At 35.0% G+C, this 21,197-nt stretch overlaps 1 protein-coding gene across 1 annotated transcript in view; it reads right to left on the bottom strand.

Annotated features, from left to right (window-relative positions):
- Positions 1-21,197, bottom strand: part of tbc1d19 (TBC1 domain family, member 19) — a 33,854-nt gene that overhangs the window by 5,812 nt on the left and 6,845 nt on the right. Inside the window, exons 2-19 of the mRNA XM_051115689.1 lie at positions 20,488-20,689; positions 20,295-20,367; positions 19,220-19,265; positions 18,018-18,093; positions 15,456-15,530; positions 15,310-15,373; positions 12,806-12,852; positions 12,343-12,453; positions 11,466-11,538; positions 11,099-11,137; positions 7,755-7,867; positions 5,632-5,706; positions 4,989-5,051; positions 1,801-1,885; positions 1,672-1,716; positions 1,497-1,529; positions 1,304-1,413; positions 1,088-1,179 (exon numbers count right to left, since the gene is read on the bottom strand). Of these exons, the coding sequence (XP_050971646.1) occupies positions 1,088-1,179; positions 1,304-1,413; positions 1,497-1,529; positions 1,672-1,716; positions 1,801-1,885; positions 4,989-5,051; positions 5,632-5,706; positions 7,755-7,867; positions 11,099-11,137; positions 11,466-11,538; positions 12,343-12,453; positions 12,806-12,852; positions 15,310-15,373; positions 15,456-15,530; positions 18,018-18,093; positions 19,220-19,265; positions 20,295-20,367; positions 20,488-20,592 (1,325 nt within the window). The 5' untranslated portion in view covers positions 20,593-20,689. The remainder of the gene's footprint in view (positions 1-1,087; positions 1,180-1,303; positions 1,414-1,496; positions 1,530-1,671; positions 1,717-1,800; positions 1,886-4,988; positions 5,052-5,631; positions 5,707-7,754; positions 7,868-11,098; positions 11,138-11,465; positions 11,539-12,342; positions 12,454-12,805; positions 12,853-15,309; positions 15,374-15,455; positions 15,531-18,017; positions 18,094-19,219; positions 19,266-20,294; positions 20,368-20,487; positions 20,690-21,197) is intronic.

The following is a 21,197-nucleotide window of genomic DNA, read 5'->3' as shown; positions in this document are numbered from 1 at the left end:
GGATTTGTATATATGGGCGGTTCTACAGTAACATCTTGGGAAAAAAATCTTTTTCCAAAAAATGTATATGTATGCAAATCGTATAATATGCAAGGTACACATTTCTAATAATTGTGCAGTTAATTCTCATATTGTATTTTCAGAAGGTTTTGGAATATCTGTACTCGTTCCAAATTTGTCACTATATTTAATTCATTATATTGACCTATTAAGATTTTGCTTACATCTACAGTGTAAATATATATTTAAAAATTGTATCATTTTTTTTCAGAGGTAAACCAATAACAATTACATTTTTAACACTATTTCAATGATGTATGACTTAAGAGATTTGCTGTATTTTTCTTTGTAAAAGGCAAAAAGTTAATCATACTGATTTCAAAGTTAAGGATTCATTAGTTCGAATATACATTGATCCAAAAACTATCATAACATCTTAGCTGATAATTAAGTATACTTTATTTTTGACAAAACATCCCATGTTTCAGTAGTGACTGCACATTTTCAGTAGTGCCAGTAATGCTTTGGTAGCGACCACATCACATTACAGAATTTTATTTGCATACTAAAACACTACTAAATTTACTAAAATACAAAAACAATTGCATAACTTTACTAAAATTTTGTTTATTTCCCCCCAAATATTTGTGTGTTCCCTTTTTTCACTACCGAAACAATGACATTTTTTCTACGACATCGGTTATTTTAAATTTAGGCGTTAGGGTTTGGGACAGCCTCCCAACTGAAAGTACCCAATAAATGATGATTTTATATACATTAGGCTTACTAATATTTTAAACATTATTATGGGTTTCAATAGATAACAGAAGGACCTTAGTAAATATATAAACATGTAAGATTTGAATATTTAAATACTTTTTAAATGTGTTTGGTTGTGGGACATCATTTTGTACCAATTCTGTAGAATGGCCCATATATAGATGCTATAACCATGTCTAGGAGCAACATTACTATAACAAATAACGTATAAACAAGAATGAAGACAAATTTTTATATATATTTTTGTATGTATCATACAAGATATGCGATTAAAAAAATGACTGAGTAATCTCCATTGTGAACTCACGGCTGGGCTCCGATTTCTCGTAGATGGTAGAAAAGCTGGGGGAGATGAGTCTGCAGTAATCTTTCAAACTGCAAGCACAGAGACACTATACCCTAACACACATACACACACACAAAGGTTTGGTGAGTTCAGAAACAGCCATCATCCTAAGCGAACGGACACAAAGGCAATCACTTATGTTACATCACACACACACGCAAACACACAGATACTCACAGACGGATGTGAAGAGATAGAGTGTAGTCTGAAGAAGTAGCGAATATACATCTCTCTAAACACGCTGTACAGCTTTGACGGCTCATTATATAAGAAACACAGTGGGGCCACTGCAGCACGGGACACAGAGAGGCGCTTGTTTACAAAACAGATATTGCTTTTTGAAGCTATATGCTTTATTCTTCATACTCACCGTACATTGAGAAGCCATGAAATGGGATGACACCTATGGGACAGAGAGGTCATATTCTTATTACTGGTATTACAAAATAGTTTCATAATACTGGAAAACTAATAAATCATCTAATAAATGCACTGGCACTGGTTTCAGACAAATTTCAGAGAATTCTTGAAAACTGCTTCCTCACCATTCGGGGGGTAAACCACAGCACTCTGCTCTGAGCCAGACTTGCCTGAGAAAAAGACATTTCATAGACTGACAAGAAGCTAAGTAAGATATTATAATGAAAAACAAAGAAAAAATTCAAAGACATTACTTTGGATGCAAGATTTAGGCGGTGTAGCGCTGTTGTAGCTGAAATGCTCTAGGACTGCAGTGTCTCGAGAAAAACACAGCAAGACCTGTCGAGAAAAATAAAGAGGGATGCAGGGATCATGTATTTTTGTAGGCCAAAATCTGTAAATGAGTTAGCACTTTACCAGTTGTCCTGAAGTCAGTAGGTTTTTTTGAATGGGTTTGTAGTTAAATCGCTGTGGTTGTAAGATATTTTCACGTGTTATTCTATCACATAAAATACATCAGTAAAAGCTTTTACTAGTCTTGCTAACAAGACTAATAAAAGCTTGCTAACAAGTGGCTAAATGGAACTACAGAAGTTGTCAGGGACATTAAACGTCAGGTAAAATCATCTACTCACTACTCCGTTTTTCCAGCCATATTGTGTTTATCACATTCTTGCAAACTATTCTAAATCAACCTTTTAGGAAAAGTGTTTTTTTAAATAAAGTCTGAAAAAGTTTTTGTATGCTTAATATTAGTGATGCTGAAGTCAAGCGACCATGGTCTAGTTGTTTAAAAATCCAGTTGGGTTTTTGTTGAGGAACCCAAAGTGATATTAACTTCTGGGGTGGCCTACAAAAATACGTCATCACTGCAGCACTAATTGCCAACACACACAGACACGGATTACGCACACTTTGCATCTTTGGTAAATTGCTTATTTCCTGGTCTAATTACATTTGAAGAGCCACTTTAGCCTCCTGAGCGTCATGAACATAGGTTCTTTCTTTTTTTTTTATTTCTTCTATAATGGAAATATAATTTTCAAAACAGCAATCTTTTTAAAATCAGCGGGCATATTTTTATCTACTATCTATGATGCAGGTTTCTCAGTAACTGCATTTTCTTAATTTGTTTTCAATGCATTTTTAAAGTGTTTATAATCATAAGTGGCCAAATATATTGCTAGTGACCTAAACCTCCAACACAGTCAATCTTTTATATTTAGGAACATTCTGTGGTCTTTGCAAACTAAGATTACCTAAACAAGCACTAGGGCTGCCTCCTAAAAGTCAACTAACCGTCATCTTACGAGAAGAGGCTTGGTCTACCAAAATTAAATTTATCTACAGGAATGTAGAATGATGGACACATCGTTAACAGCTAATGTATGTGGTAATATAGTACATCGGGCAGGATATCCAAATGCTCACCTATCATTCATCGACCTTGATTACGGCTTTTCATCTAAAATATGTATGTAGTAGAAACCTTACATGGCAGCTCAATCCAGGGGTGATTCTAGGATTTTCATTTTAGGGGGGCTCAGCCCTCAATGAGGGTACAATAACAAAAATCATATATATATATATATATATATATATATATATATATATATATGTGTGTGTGTGTGTATGTGTGTGTGTGTTATATAAAATAAAAAAATGTTGACTAATAGGGGTGGTATACTATACTTATTGCAATATTCCACTTTATTGTATAGATAGGTATAACATTTGATTACTGAACAAGCCAAATACAAGTCTTTCTGATCTCACACACATACCTGTTTACTGTACAAATACAAAATTGTACTGTTTGCATTTCTAGTACAAGCCTCTTTCCTTAGCTGAAGTACGCAAACCTCTTTGCCACATGCAACAGAAACTATTGAAAGTTAAATTTTCAAATGAAATTGGCCACATGATCACTTTATAAAGTATGCGTTTATGTGCTTAATTTTCGCTGGAGGAAACAGCTGTGGTGTGATGAGGGGTGAACACAGTGAAAACGTAGGCTACAGTAGATGGGAAACCGATTGCTCCCCCCATGATATTGTATATACTGTATTTAAACTGCATAGATGCAGATATTATAACAATCTATCGATAAACACAGACCTTGTCTTTTGTTTTTCTCTCTGTGCCACCGCGGTCTGCGAATTGAAGAACACACTGAAAGAAAGGCGGGGAGGAGCCGATCGAAGTCTGCCGCAATTTTCATATGAAATTTAAAGGAGACTGAGGTGCTCACAAATTCGTGTACAATTTATGGAGCTAATAGCAAAATTTTAAAGGGGCTGAGTAGTCAGTTTAGTCAGCTATAGCCCCCCTAAACATGGCCTAGCGACGCCCATGGCTCAATCTAATGTTAACGCAGAAAAATGTGCGCTATTCAAGTGTCTGCGCGGAGTAATAGACTCTGTAAAGACTCTATGTTTGGTTGTGTGCACTCAGAATAACAACGAAACGTTGTGCTTTTGTAAAATAATTAAAGCAAACTGTGCTTTCTGACGTCTCGGTCTCTGTGAACTTGATCGCGCCACTCCGAAACTCCATGTATACTTGCCTTGCAGACATGAAAAATATATATATAGACAGTGAAATGTCTACTTTTAAATGAACCAATTCAAATAGAAAACAAATATTCCCAGATTTTGTTATCCGTATGAAGCATGCATACAGGCGCATCACTACTGCGGGGATGACGAGCAGTGTCGTTGACTTCATTAAGCCGAAAACAAAGAAAGCACTAGTTCAGGGATAGGAAACGTCGATCCTGGAGTGCCAACGCCCTGCAGAGTTTAGCTCCAAATCTCAAAATCTTTAGTCGAGGGCAGCCCTCACAACCCCTGCACTGCGGTTCCAAATTTAGCTTGGCCAAGTGCAACTCACATTTTTATCCAAAAAACAAACAAACAAAAACAAAACAAAAACAAAAAAATCTGTTTGCTCTTGCTAGTACACCACAAACAGACGTTTTTGGACAGAATAGTAATTATGAACCTTTTCAACTAACTTTTCATAAAAATCACCTCTCTAATCATCGTATCATGACCACCCAGCGACTGAAATTCTTGAACTACCTGGAGAGTTCACACTAAACCAATATTTACAAGCAGCCTGGCTCCTTTATCACGTCACCTCTAACTCATATTGCTGTTTCATAGTGACGATACAATGTGCTTGTTAAGACTCAAACAACTGGCCGTTTCTGTTGAATATTTCAGAGAAAACTCACAGACACAAATAGTCTCAGGACAGAAGCAAAGAGGCATACTGATTGTTCTTCCCAGGATACCAACCAATGAAACACAAGTGAACCACAACGTTAAAAACCTCTCTCAAACTTTTTTTTTATGACAGTGAGAATTCTCATTCATAATCAGCTGATTGAAAGGTTGTTTCAAATGTGTTACAAAGAGAACGAAATGTATTTACTCACTTGATATAAATAGTCCTCAAACACGAAGTAGTAATCATCATTACTTGCAGTGAGCTTTACATCCTGAGAAGAAAAGGCATCAGGCATTTTAAACAAAAACAGGTGCGCTAGGAGTACAAAAATGGGACAGTTTTGAATATATAATAGCATTTCAAATAAAAACAATCTTCTTGTCATTATATATCTATTTATCAGTTAAAAGCATAAGTTTACCTAACAACAATTAAATTCTGTCATTAATTACTCATTCCAAACCTTCGTTCATCTTCTGACTGATGTCACATGGACTATTTTAACAATGTCCTTACTACCTTTCTGGGCCTTGAATGTGCCAGTTACAGTACATTGCTGTCTACGCAGGGTCAGATAGCTCTCGAATTTCATAAAAAAAAAAAATCTAAATTTGTGTTCCAATGATAAACAAAGGTCTTACAGGTTTGGAACGACATGAAGATGAGTAATTAATGACATAATATAAATTTATGGGCAATCTATCCCTTTAAACATAAGGAAATCTTGATCTTAAAGAGATGGGCCTTTCAGAACTTTTACTCCATTGGTCAAAACCTATTAAGGACATTTCAGTATAACAGATGCTGTACACAAAACCATTTCCATAAAAGAAACTGCACTGTAAATGTACCTTATATATTAGGTTGTCCACCAGCAGGTCATGATGAATGACTCTAGCCTTCAGCTGTTCATATTGTGTAATGTCCTGTTTAATGACATAAAAACAAAAGAACTGACACAGAGTGAATTTATCTCAGTCAGCTGAATTGAATTAGCCAATACATAATGGATAAAGAAGCACCTATACGCAGATCAAATCTCCAGTCATTACAGCTAAGTTAATTATACTAACCAATTAACGAATTAAATTGCTATTGTAAGAAGCATATTAAAAAGATTTCTGGGTCAAAAATTAAATGTCACAAAAGGCTGTGCAGGAACAAATCACTGCAGATAATTAGAAACAGATCTAATTAATCTATGATTAGATGTTATGCTCCGTTTTTTTATTTAAATATTCATTGTTTTATAGCAGTAAAAAAAAAAATGTATGCGCTTTTCATTAATAACCTCACAGGAAGAAAAAAAAACACTCAAATACAGTAAATGTAGTTTTCCTTCAATCAAGTCATCAAGTTCTTACTTGGAAATCATAATTGCAAACTAACATTATCATAATTAACTTTGATTATCCCCTTATTTTAACCACATACGCCCTAAGACCGACTCCAATCATGAGTCTTGCTAAAAGCCCACTGCCAGCCTGTTACCCAGAGGGACAGGAGAATTTTTACCATTTTTCTGGGAGGATAGGCATGTGAGCTGGTCACTGTCACCCAGACAGCTGCTTTATCAGCAGTTACATAATTGTTCCACCTGAAACATTTAAACCTCTTGTGATTTCCCCTCTTCTCCCCTGTCATTCCACTGGCTCCTATCCTGCCCACATCTACAACACATCTCAAAAAGTGAGGGATGACTCTACTTGTTTAAAATGTGTCGCCCCATGCCGGGTGTTTGTCTTCTTATTAACACATAGAGAAAGTACATTCTCCAGATGCTGTTTCACTGCCTTAATGAAGGCCCAAAGACCCATCAGCCAGCTGGGAGACATTGCTTCACATCTGAAAATGGCAGCTATTAGATCACAGCGGGTACCTGCGTTATCATTTCTACCCCACATAAAGTTTAAAGCTTTTTTTTTTTACACTTGATTGGACTGCTTGGTCTGAGCCAGAGTACAATTTCATGTATTCAGTTTTTTTATACATTTTTAATTGTTTGATCTTTATAGCTCAAAATAGCTTAAATCACCAACCAAACATACTTCATTCTGATGTCAATATGATTTCAGCCTGTGATCTCCACTGTAAAAGTATGTTTACATCTTATAGTTAATTTTCCAATAACACTCACAACAAAGTACTTTTACTCTAAAACTAATTTTCACAGCATATGGAACATTTCAGCTGTGAATGTGTCTGATAAGTACAAATAAATATTCATAAAACGTTGGTTCTGGTACTTGTTCACAACACCTGCCATAAATGTCAATTACGAAATACAAATAGTTTCATATGTTTAATTCTGCATAAATATTTATGGTAGTTTTATATATGTTTGAAGATCTGTGCATGACTGTGTGTTTAAAAGGGGAAAAAAGTATATATATATGCTACCTTGTAAAAGAATGGGGTCTGTAATATTTGGTACTGTTTTTTTAAAGTCTCTTGTGCTCACCAAGGATGCATTAATTTGATTGGAAATACAGTAAAAACAGCGATATTGTAAAATATTCTAACAATTTAAGACATTTTGTTTTTAAATGTATCGCTCAGTCATTACTTCAGTCTTCAGTGTTACATGATCCTTCAGAAGCATTCTAATATGCTGATTTGGTGCTCAAGAATTCTTTTATCATCAATGTTGAAAACATTCTTTGATAAATAGAAAGTTCAAAAGCATAGTTTACTGCATTTTTGGTTATTTTCAATCAATTTAAAGTGTTCTTGCTGAATAAAAATAAACATTTCTTTGAAAAACAATAATCTTTCAGACCATAAACTTTTAAACAGTTGTGTATATATATTCTCTTTGAAAATGGGCTATTAAAACTACTCCCAATTTACTCTGAAGAAGCACTTAAAGTGAAGACTCTGCATTTAGTGGCTCACTTCCATCTGGAATAACTGTTGCAACAGTGTCCTCTTTCTTAAATACCCACAAAAATGCAGTTTGAAATTCAGTTATTACCTCAGGATCGTTCGTAGTATTGAGGATAAGAGACCATAGCTGGGCCCTGAGACCAGTAGGGCAGCCCTGCCTGCTGTACTGCTGCGCTGCTGCACTGTCTTGCTCGCTCACCACTACAGAAAATGCAGAAAAACACAAGGGTTTTAGTTTTAGTAAACACTTCTGAGGGGCTCTTATCCATGTAGACAGAAACCTTCTGGATGTGTCTAAAATCTGAAGTAGCTGCCATGATGCCAAGTCTGTCACTGACTAAACAAGCAGAGTTTTGTATATGAAGATGCATCTTTGGAAAAATCGTAATATAATTTCTAATGATCTGGAACACATTCAAGTGAACATTAGAGAAAACCAAGAAAATATTTATTAATTTACACTATCATTCAAGTTTAGGGCAGTTAGACTTTTTAACATTTTTAAAAAAGAAGTCTCTTGTGCTTACAAAGGCTGTTTATTTAATCAAAAAATGCAGTAAAAACAGCACTACTGTGAAATATTATTACAATTTAAAATAACTGAATTAACTGAATAACTGAATCCAGTCTTCAGTGTCACACATTCCTTCAGAAATCATTTTAATATGCTGATTTAGTGCTTAGGTTACAATTCTTATTATCTCAATATTGAAAACAGCTGTGTTGCTAAAAGGAAACCTATTATGCCCCTTTTTACAAGATGAAATTTGAAATTGGCTTTTTTGAGTGGAAGCAATAACACGCTGTTTTCGTGAATGACTCTTTAAATGCAAATGAGTTCCCTGCCCCCTTTTACAGAACAGGGCTGTGTCTTTACAACTCAAATCTCAGCTACTCTGCTAAAAAAACATCTGTTTGGTTTTGATTATCATGTCTATCAGGCTGAAATCATGCTTTTTGAACCATATTAGTTCTGTCATAGACTAATTTGGAGTAGACGTCACAATTACACTGCTTGCAGCTGTGCGCACATAGTGGTTGCAGAAAAACACTGGTAACAAGTGGAGGTAAACAGGAAAAATCCATGGAATAAGACAAAAAAGATGTTGTGCCTTTTAATGTCAAAATCAGAATGCAAATAATTTTTATAGAATACTGTCGTCAAAGACGCCATTTGAAGCTAAACCGCTATGATTACTCTACTTTTAAAGCATAAATTTGAGTTAAACAATAGGTCTACATAATATTCACATATACGTATTGTATTAGCCCTACAGTTAATATATATATATATATATATATATATATATATATATATTAAATAATATTATATGCTGTTGGGATGCAATATATATATATATATATATATATAAATATTTAATAATGAAATGAGCCTATTACTATTAACACTTTTACATAACATTTATGTATTTTATCTCACAAACAAAATTTATAGCTCTTAATTCAGACTTTAGAACTCAATTTACGTCAAAAATAGTGAGTTTGTCAATTCTAAGGGAAAAAAAATCTAAAAGTGATATATAAACTCCTATTCTGAACTTAGGGGAAAAAAAGAGAATGACGAGTTGTTTTTCCTTATTAGAATTGTGAGATATAATCTCAGAATTGCAAGAATAAAGTCAGAATTTTGAAATATAAAATCAAATCTGCCTTTTTTTATTTGTTAATTCTATGTCTTTATAGACTGACACTTGAAAACCGTCATTTTCTGCCACCAGATAGGCTCCGCCCACAGATAATGTCATCCTTGTTTCAAATCTGTAAGATTATCCACTATTTAATGTCAATTTCATTGAATAACAGTGCTTATTGTACAAGCTATTACAAGCTCTTGTAATATGCAGAGAACATTTTGAAAATATTTTGAAACATTTTGAAAGTATCCTATAATTCTCTAGCCGTAAAGGCTATCTCTCCGGGGTTTTCAGCAACCATGATGCACGCAGATCCCGAATGTTTACAAACCTATAATTGGTCTATAGGGTTTTCTGAGTGCACACATCTGAAGGACTCGCACAGAAAGCAGAAAGTCACATGGAATGTGAGTACTAAACTAAGTTCTCTTTCATATCTTATTGCACTTAAACTGTCAAATACACACACGTTTGTAAAAAACACAAATGAGTCACAAAAATAGTTGTGTCTGTGAAGGTAAACAGCTGGGTGGTACAGTCGGTGGTTTTATCTGTCTTGTTTACTTTTTTGTTGCCCCTCCCTTGTTTTTTTCTTGCCGTCGCTCTATCTCTACGAGACTGTATGCTCTCTCTCAGGTAGATGCACCTGCTTGTTGTTTGAGAGTGGCTGATAATTAAGACAGTAGTTAAAAGACACAAACGAGGAGGAGAAAAGGAGAGACGAAAGATTCTTGTGGGCCAGCCAGCAAACAGTGTCTTTTGTATTATTTTGTGTGTTTTTGTTTTTCTCTTTCTTGTTAGTTGTTGTCCGTTATGTTAAATTGTTACTTGGTTGATAAGTTTGTCAATGTCGTTATATTTTGAGTGAATGAATAAATAAGACTTGAACAATTACATAGTTTACTCATTCTTGTTTATGTTACAAAATCTCTCTCTTTCTTGGGCCATTTAATAAGAGGTTGTAACACTGGGAAACAAAGTGCATGTTTATATTAGATCTGTGCGGCAGCAGTGTAATATACAGTAAATAAATAAATAAATCCACTGCTCTCTTGTCTACTCTGAGGCTGGGCCAACGACAGAACAGTTAACATGCTTTGCTTGAACTTTTGAAGAACTTAGAACTGGCACACCGTTGTTGCTTGCGAAAACACAATGGCGGTACTGTGAGTGGAAACGTGCAGATTAAGGGACAGAAATATTAAAATAAGATCCCCTTTCTACGGCATGGGGGGGAACGAAATCTGATTCTAAATCTGCTACCAAAAAACATTTACTGGGTTGTTCTTTTTCACACTCTCTCGGTTGGTAGATAAAGCGGGGATCCAATTACAGCACATAATCACTGAAAAAGTCAGATTTTCATGATATGTCACCTTTAATATTTAATAATAATATACATATTTTCAGGATTTCTTAATTTTAAAAGTTTAAAAGAACAGCATTATCTAAAATAGAAATCTTCTGAAACATTACAAATGTCTGTACTATCACTTCAGATCAAGTTTGTGCATTCCTTCTTGCTGATTCAAAGTATTAACTTCTTTCAAAAAAAAAAGTGCATTTTCCAAACAGATTTTTTTAATGTATAGCATCATGGGATATCACAGGCAGTGGATGAAACATCTATGCTGCCTTCAAAATCTGACCAGACTGAATTATTTGAGGGGAAATGGAATGACAAGTATTAAACAAATATTCTCCACGAGACCCAGTGATAAAGCAGTATTAAACAAGCATTCGTGTCATGATAATGACAAAAAGAGTTTACTTTTACCTTTTTTTCCTATGTGAATGTGCTCACTCTCGAACAAATCTGTGTTGAAACAGCAGAGAGATAGAAACGAAGTAAAGACCATACAACACCAATATTTAAAAATGAGCAGTGAACCTCTTTGGTAACATTAATACAATACATAAACACACTACATACGGAGTTTACAGGGTCAAAACATATGCATCTGTTGACTTCTGATATGTCAGTAGGAGAAAAGCCTCCTTTGTTAGTTATCAGACACAAGAGGAATATCCTATTTGTATTAGTGTGGAAGGACTTTGGGATCTGATGGTAGTGGAGCTCAGCCCATGTAATATTATTTCATTACTCCATGATCATGATATGGATGAAATGTTTAAATAAATACCTGGAGGTACATGAGTGTGATCATCTATACCAAGCTGTCCATAAGAAAGACCTAGCTCTGGATACATTTCCCTCTGCAACAAATATGAATAATTGGTCACAATTATCTAAATACAGTTTTAATATACCTTGGAGATTCTGAAAAATGTTCATTATTTTACCAAAATAGGAGGGATCATACAAAATGCATGTTATTTTTTTATTTAGTACTGACCTGAATAAGATTTCACAAGATGTTTACACGTAGTCCACAAGAGGAAATAATGGTTGGATTTATAAAAATAACCCCGTTCAAAAGTTTACATACTGTATGCGTGATTCTTTATACTGTGTTGTTACCCTAATGATCTACAGCTGTGCTTTTTTTTTTTTTTTTTTTTTTTTTAGTGATAGTTGTTCATGAGTCCCTTGTTTGTGCTGAACAGTTAAACTGCCTGCTGTTCTTCAGAAAAGTCCCACAAATTCTTTGGTTTTTCAGCATTTTTGTGTATTTAATTTAATTTATCTTTTCACACTTTCCATCTTTTCACACTAAGGACAACGGAGGGACTCATCTGCAACTATTACAGAAGGTTCAAACACTCACTGATGCTTCAGAAGGAAACAATGCATTAAAAGAAGATTTGAAGATATGCACTATGTAAATTTTATGCAGATCAGCTTGTATAAGTTGCCAAAACAAAGCAAAACATCAGCTAACAAATGTAAATGAGCAGTGAGCTCCAAGATAGTTTCCACAATCATTTTGATTTTTCTTTAAGTCTTCATTACTGTAATTTGTTTAGGGAAACTGTTTCAGATGAATATCAGCAGCTGCAAAATTGTTTGTGTCTTGACATGTAAATAGAAGGAAGTAAAACAAAAAGAGGAAGACTCGCCATCTGAGGAATGTCACGGATATTGAGGGAAACCTGGATTAATCCCCAATGGCTTCTGACTGTGAGATCTTCACTGCGCTCGTTATTTGGGTTTCTTAAACCAACCAACACCTACACAATAAGAAATATTATGTTTCATATTACCAATAAGAATACATATGTATAATAAAAAGTAGCAGGCATGATAAATGTTACAACCTTTGATAACATTTGCTACAAACCCCTCTTATCCCAGCTGAATATGCCAACCACATAAAGACAACTATAAATAAACCATTCGTAAGTGTAAACACAGTGGCTCTGTGGTGCTATCAAAACAACCACTCAGTCAATTCTCACTCAGAGTAATTTAACTGAACATTTCCTGAGGGAATCCAATCAGCTGCTTCGTATCCAGGCCTATCTTTCTCATTTGGACCGGATGTTTTCAATAAACTGATTTGATTATGTAAGTGAGACCCACCTCAAGGAAGTCTTTGGGTGCATAGACAGGCCTGAATTTGCTTAGGTCTGCAATAAGAAAACACAGATCTGAGTGCTTCCAAACTTGTATATTATAATAGCCTACCAATTAGTGTAATTGGAAACAAAGAGAGCAATAGAACATGGTTAAGCCACTGCATTAGCACAGTGGAGGCAAGTGGAAAAGATGCATGGTATTTATAATACAGTAGACATTATAGCTCTGTACGTAATGGCAGCCTTAAGTTACAACCTCAGTATCTTAACTGCACTCTGCTATCTGAGGTATGATCTCATTTTACAGCCTCAATGACTCAACTCAGTCAGTTTTTAAAACTCTGCCAGCTAATCAGAAAAAAATACATATACATATACAGTGCTCAACAAATTTATTAGACCACCACCCATAGTAAGTGATCACCAAGATCATTTTTTATGTTTCTGTAATGGTTAATCTATTAGTATGTATAAGCTCTTTAGTCACAGTGTTATTTATAATGCTAAAATACAAGTATTGTTGTTCTCCATGATTTTTTTAATTAATTTGTTATTTGCTCAATAAATGATAATACAATTAATTATAATTAGATTTAAACCAGTTTTTGACAGATTCCTACAACATTTGTGTTTTCTCTTATGACAGGTCTAATAAATTTGTTAAGCACTGTATACAGTCAAGATATACAAAAAATACAGTACTGGAGAATTAGTTTCAATGGCCACGTTCACACAGCAGCAGAATACGGATGTCATTCCTGTATTTGAGTCCTTAATACGGTTACGTTCACACACAGTAAAGGTTACTTAGAGGTGTGACAACCCGAACTCACACCCGTACATTTTCAGAACAGTGTGTGTGTTCCGAGAATGCGGTTGTGAGTCCTGAAAATTTACGAGTGTGACTTTGGTTATAGGATGCGGTTGTCACACCCATAACCATACTGTGTGTGAACGTAACCATATTAAGGACTCAAATATGGGATTGAGAACTGTATTCTGCCGCTGTATGAATGTGGCCTTCGAGACTCACACCTGTAAGTAAATGCAGTTGTCCATTCCAAAAACTGACAGTGTGAACATAGCCAATGAATAACAAACTGCCCACCTTCACACAGCAGCAGAATACAGTTGTCAGTCCTGTATTTGAGTCCGTAGTTACATTCACACACAATATAGTTATTTACGGGCATGACAACTGCATTCTATAACCAAACTCACACCCGTAGATTTTTAGGACTCACAACCGCATTCTCGGAACACTCACGCTGTGTGAACGGAACAGGACGGGACAACTAGTTGTCTGTCACGTCATTCAGTGTGAGAGAGCCACTCCACCGCACAAATGCATGTTTACCATGTGTTACGTACTTTCATATGTGGTTTCGGTGACTTATAGCGATGTAGAAATGAGCTGCGTGTCATCTCAAAGTTTTATATTCAGTCTCCACTGGAGCTGCTCCAATCAGTATTGTGTTCTGTGTGCGACTCAAATGCTCCGCCTTTCACCCGAATATAAAAGCTGCTGTCGGTTAATGAAGGTTTGATGATTGAACTCGCAGCTCGTTTGGACTCTTGCCGTGTCAGAAAGAGATAAAACTTTCAGTTTTATAGGTGTCGCCATCTTTAATATTACTTTGGTCACTGTTGCTATGGTTACTGGTAAGGAATACAGGCTTGACTCCCCGTTGCACGTTCAAACAGACAGTATTCAAGACGCTTCTGTAAGCTGCTGTGTGAACAGCATATTTCCAGACTCACACCTGCAAGTAAATGCGGTTGTCAGTCCCAAAAACTGACAGTGTGAACACAGCCACTTTCTCTCCAAGAAATTCTCAAATTACAATCTGTTTCTCACACAGACCTATTAAACACCTTTAGAATACTTGGAATATGGCATAGAAGCTGTATATGATTTTATGATACTTTTTGTGTATTTCTGGGATTTTAATTTTATAAAAAAGAGCATAAATACTTTTGTGTTCCACAGACGAAAAAAAAAAATTTAACTAATTGTGAGTGGGTACTTTAAATGATGACCAAATTTTGGAAGAAAGTAATCCTTTAACAATAACAGCATTTGTTAGTCTGGCAATTTTACTGTATGTTTTTAGATTCATGCTGAAATTGTAAGAAAGACTGCACAAGAACAAGAGAAACACTGATTAAATGAGAGGGTAAAAGAAAGTGCAAGTAGAAATAAGAATGCAAGAAAAGAGCTAAGCATCAGCTTTAGTAATTGGGATGTGGTCCAGGCATCTGGACATGCTCTGGTTTCACAGGAAAGGCTGTTTATGCCAGTGTCCTGCAGAAAGCGGTAAATGTTATCATATACACTGCAAACTGATAGCATTGTTATGGAGCTGTTCAGCCCTGCTCAGGGCTTCTGTGTGTGAGCCAAACCTCTGTATGTAAACATTCTGCAATGCATGAACACACACACAGAGAGATGTAACATTGAGCATGTCAGAGTAGAAGCACAGGCTGTGAATGTCTGCATTAGCCTACCTGGTTCATCAGTTCCCATCTCGTTCCATTTATTTGTCAGCTCTTTCTGCTCTGTGACTGGCCGCTGTAAAACAGAAAAAAAAATAGTTTAACTGCTCAAATGTACATGTTACAGACATTGTATATACACTGAAATCCATCTTTACCTTCCGTGCTAGTGGAATTCCCAACTCAGTGCACATACTGTTCAAACTCTTCAGGATCCTCTTCTCCCAGTTCACCTACAGCATACACACACAAGACAATCAGTCATCTATGTAAACTGCATGGCGCCAAAATGTATTTAGACACTTATACCACACTTGATGTATGAATGTCTTTGCAAAATATAACAAAATATAAAACAAGTGAAATCGATTGTAAACAAAATAGCACAAACACACTTTTCAACCTAAACATCTCACCAAAACAAGTTTACAAATGATCACTCATGATTTGGGAGTCAGTAAGATTATGGGTAACACTTTCAGTAATAAGAAATTGAGAACCAACTCAGTAAATAGAATGCTTTCTGAAAGATCGTGTGACAGTGAAGAATACAGAAATGGCTACTGAAAATTCAGCTTTGCCACCACAGCTATAAATTACATTTTAAAATATATTAAAATAGAAAACTGCCATTTTTAATTGTAATACAGGTGCATCTCAATAAATTAGAATGTCATGGAAAAGTTCATTTATTTCAGTAATTCAACTAAAATTGTGAAACTCGTGTATTAAATACATTCAATGCACACAGACTGAAGTAGTTTAAGTCTTTGGTTCTTTTGATTGTGATGATTCGCCTCATATTTAACAAAAACCCACCAATTCACTCAACAAATTTGAATATGGTGACATGCCAATCAGATAATCAACTCAAAACACCTGCAAAGGTTTCCTGAGCCTTCAAAATGGTCTCTCAGTTTGGTTCACTAGGCTACACAATCATGGGGAAGACTGCTGATCTAACATTTGTCCAGAAGACAATCATTGACACCCTTCACAAGGAGGGTAAGCCACAAACATTCATTGCCAAAGAAGCTGGCTGTTCACAAAGTGCTGTATCCAAGCATGTTAACAGAAAGTTGAGTGGACGGAAAAAGCGTGGAAGAAACAGATGCACAACCAACCGAGAGAACCGCAGCCTTGAGAGGCTTGTCAAGCAAAATCGATTCAAGAATTTGGGTGAACTTCACAAGAAATGGACTGAGGCTGGGGTCAAGGCATCAAGAGCCACCACCAAGGAATATGGCTACAGTTGTCATACTCCTCTTGTTCAGCCCCTCCTGAACTACAGACAGCGTCAGAGGCATCTTACCTGGGCTAAAGAGAAGAAGAAATGGACTGTTGCCCAGTGGCCAGTGCCCAAAGTCCTCTTTTCAGATGAGAGCAAGTTTTTGGAAACCAAGATCCTAGAGTCTGGAGGAAGGGTGAAGAAGCTCAAAGCCCAAGTTGCTTGAAGTCCAATGTTAAGTTTCCACAGTCTGTGATGATTTGGGGTGCAATGTCATCTGCCGGTGTTGGTCCACAGTGTTTTTTTTTAAAACCAAAGTCACTGCACCCGTTTACCAAGAAATTTTAGAGCACTTCATGCTTCCTTCTGCTGACCAGCTTTTTAAAGATGCTGATTTCATTTTCAAGCAGGATTTGGCACCTGCCCACACTGCCAAAAGCACCAAAAGTTAGTTAAATGACCATGGTGTTGGTGCCCCTACCAAGTATTGAGTGCATATACAGTAAATGAACATACTTTCCAGAAGGCCAACAATTCACTAAACTGTATTTTATTGGTCCTATGAAGTATTCTAATTTGTTGAGATAGTGAATTGGTGGTTTTTTGTTAAATGTGAGCCAAAATCATCACAATTAAAAGAACCAAAGACTTAAACTACTTCAGTCTGTGTGCACTGAATTTATTTAATACACAGGTTTCACAATATGAGTTGAATTACTGCAATAAAACTTTTCCACGACATTCTAATTTATTGAGATGCACCTGTATTATTTCACAATGTTTTTGTTTTGACTCTATTTTTGATTAAATAAATCCAGCCTTGCTGAGTATGACACTTTTTTTAAAAACACTAAAAGATCTTACTGACCCAAAAAGGTTGAACAGTACTTTATATTTACTGAAGCTAAAGGTTGACAACCAGATCAGTACAGTAGATCCATTCAAGTGACCTTGACACCAGTTGATTAAAAGTAAAGTTTGTTCTGAAAAAATGTAATTTGTCATTTGTCTGCAGAGTCAAATGCAACATAAAATTCTGTTACTCATGCAATCATTTTCAGAAATTTAAAGTGCGACTTACAACAAGACAGTCTGATGCCATTGTAGGCAAGCAGGGAAAGCTATACACCTTTTTCTTCCTGTAAGAGAGGCCGCAGCAATTCCTAAATTTTATGGGCCTGGCTTTCGGGCCCATCCGTATCCAGCTATTTTTAGCTGTACAAAACAGCTGGTTTTGCTGTTTGATATTGCAAATTGGTGTCTTACCATATTATTTTTATGTATTACCTTAATTGTGAGAACAGTGGTTTGTGGTGCAAACAGTTTTAGCATTTACTGCAAGTTGTTATTCTTGTTATTTCCCTATAGCGGCTAATGAACTGGAACTCTCACTCATAGGCTTACTTCCGCGTTGAGGAAAAAGATGAATAAAGACTAAAAATGAGAGTCAAAATAATAAGGATATGAAGATGTAAGAAGAAAGACTGTATACCTGTGCTTTGCACATATATGCCAAGGGCTCTTTGGTGTGTTCAGGAGGTGCTCTAGGGTGCCCAGGGGGAGGCAGACTATACAACACAAACACACACATAAACATACAGCACATATGCATGGACAAACCATGAATCACATTTGTTCAACAAGCAAAATTATACATAACTTATGCAATTTCTGTAAATGAATAAAAAAGAACTACTGCTGATGGCTTGAACAAAAGCATGTGCCACTGATTAACAACCACGCAGCTGAGAGTAGATCTGTCTTGAAATGTTTTTCATTAATTCTTCTATGAAGAAAACAAATGGGATTTTTACTTCTGGAACCAAAATGTTGCACTCTGTTGTATTCTTATACTGGCTGCTCCCACTCTCAAAACTCTGAGATACAGCAGACCTTCACATTAATGTCTACACAAAAAGACATTTAACAGGGACACCTGTACTATAACACACCAGGGCACACATCAAGGCACCATACTCCATTATCAAACTTTATGAAGCTTTTTTGTTTCGGTCCCTTCAGTCTTTCCTGAGTCTCATTAACTTAAAACACTTGTTTTAGGATAAACACATCACAAAAAATGACAAACACTGTACATGTATCTACAAAACAACTCACAGTGCTGTCCATTTTCAAACAAGGGGTTATATATTTAGAAGTATACATATATATTTTTAGAGCTTTTTCTCATCAGTAACAATGTCCAGTTAAAACAACTTCATAGAATATACTCTATAAAAGTACTATGTATTGTATCAAGGACTCTCCTGCCAGTCCTGTCCTGTACTTGGACCTGGACCATTTTAAGCTTAACAAAGTAATTCTGTCTCTTGTCATTTTCACATTTGGCCAAAAGAAGTTCCTGTCATAAAACTGTATAAACACTAAAACTGAAGGAACAATCAGTCTAGGTACTTTCAGTGTACGTGTGTGTGCATGTGTGTGTGAGAGAGAGTGAGAGAGCGAGAGAGAGAGAGAGAGAGAGAGAGAGAGAGAGAGAGGGAGAGAGAATATAATTTGTCTAAATCTCATGGCATCATTTTTATTGCTGATCATTTCATTATGGTAATACAAGAATAAAATAAAATAATAAATAAAATAAAGTTGAAAATGTGAGTCGAAGAAACCAGCTAGTGTGATTAATGAACTGCATTAGAAAAATATATTGTGAATATAAAATGATATAACACTTACATGTGTAATTCCCTGTAAACAGCATTTTGTAATTTTCTCTCCCAACCTACAAGAACAAAAGGATCAGTGACACTACAAGAATTACACACAGGAAATACATTTATCACCTGAGCATATATTGCATCAAAAAAAAAAAAAGTTGAAAAGTTTTGAAATATGCTTTGTTCATATGTCTAATGCATGACATGTAATAACAAGTGTAATGACATGACAAGTAATAAACATTGTGGCCAAATTTCATATTTCAAATTGTATATTTACTGGGTCAACCACACACGATAAATGAAAATTATATACAATTAAGCAGCTTAACATTTGGAACTCAATATTTATGAGTTAAAAAAGTAGAAAGGTTTTGAAATATGCTTTGTTCGTATATGATATGTAATAAACATTGTGGCCAAATTTTATATTTTAAATTGTATATTTACCAGGTCAACCACACCTGAGAAATAAAAATGACACACAATTATGCAGTTTAGCATTTGGAGCTCAATATTTAATTATTATTAAAAAAATATTTAAAAAAAAAAGTTATTAAAAAAAATTGGATTATTATGCTCTGATATATATGACTTACTACATTCTTTGACAGAACAACATCAAAAATTGTGTGCACATTATTACAACTCTTTTCTATTTGTGTGTATTTTAAAATCTAACTTATTGTGATGCCACAGCTGAATTTTCAGCATCATTACTTCCTTCAGAAATCATTTCCAATATGCTGATTTGATGTTCAAGAAACATTTCTTATTATCATCAATGTGGAAAGCAGTTGTGCTGCTTAATATTTTAATAATTTTACTTTTTAATTAATAGAAAGTTCAAAAGAACAGCATTTATTTGAAATACAAATTTAATATTTAATAGAAATGAAAATATTTTGTAACTATGTAAATGTCTTTATTGTCCCTTTGGATCAATTCAAAGAATCCTTGCTGAATACAAGTATTTAATTTATTTAAAAAATAAAGAAAATGTACTTATAAAAATTTGGCTTTATTTTAAATAAAAGACAAATGTTTGAAATTTAATTTAAAATGTTACTCTATAGCCGACAGCCATGTCATACCTGAGGCCTTTAACAATCTTCTGACATCATCTTTCAGTGTTTCCAGTTTAATTTCGGGTTTGTGCAAACATTCCTGGGAAGAAAGACACATTTATGCAATGAAATACAACCGCAAACGCAAGAAGGCAGTATATACTGCAGTGACCGTATATCGTGTTGCACACTCTGCAGTCGGTTAGCTGAAGCTACTCACTTTAGCCTGTTTCTCCAGCTGAGAGTGTAAATGAGTCCCTTTGAGCCGCTGAACAATCTGCGTTATAGAGACAGACAGCTCTGCGCTCTCGTCCAGCATTATCATAATTTTAATGTGATGTCGATGGGATTTTCTGCGAGCATCTGTTAACCCTGCAGCATCGCAAGATAAACCACCGTATCCAGGCAAATGACAACAAACCCTACAGGAAACACTGTCTTCAACACAAGGTTCCGACATGCCTTTAAAAATAATAAAATCCAAAAAAATTAAAATGTTTTTCATTATATATTTGTTTTTATATTGTATATTTCTATTTAAAAAATAATACTTTAAAATAAATTAAACATATATAGCCTATACATCATGGTAGTATTTAATTTGGCTATATTTAAATTTCTTTGATTAAATGTTTACTTTAAAACTTTTAAATTAAAAAAAAAAATCAAAATGGTAATGGCAGGGGTTTCAAACAATTACAAAATCAGATTTTTTTTTTTTTTTTTACTATAGGTTTGCAGGTCATTAAATATCTATGTTAAAAAGAGAATCATAATAAAAAGCAATCCTTTTTAATATGCACAGGTTGGACCTGAGTATGTATAGACATGACCAAGAAAGCAGTTTCTTGTTTCTCTTTGCAGGAATGCTGATAATGTTTATCATATACAAATATATCTGACAGCAGGTCAGGAATTAAAGCTTTTGGC

This window comes from Labeo rohita, chromosome 7, assembly GCF_022985175.1.
Source record: "Labeo rohita strain BAU-BD-2019 chromosome 7, IGBB_LRoh.1.0, whole genome shotgun sequence".
Taxonomy (NCBI): Eukaryota; Metazoa; Chordata; class Actinopteri; order Cypriniformes; family Cyprinidae; genus Labeo; species Labeo rohita.
Note: the sequence above shows the minus strand (reverse complement) of the source record. Positions and strands in the feature narration are given on the sequence as shown.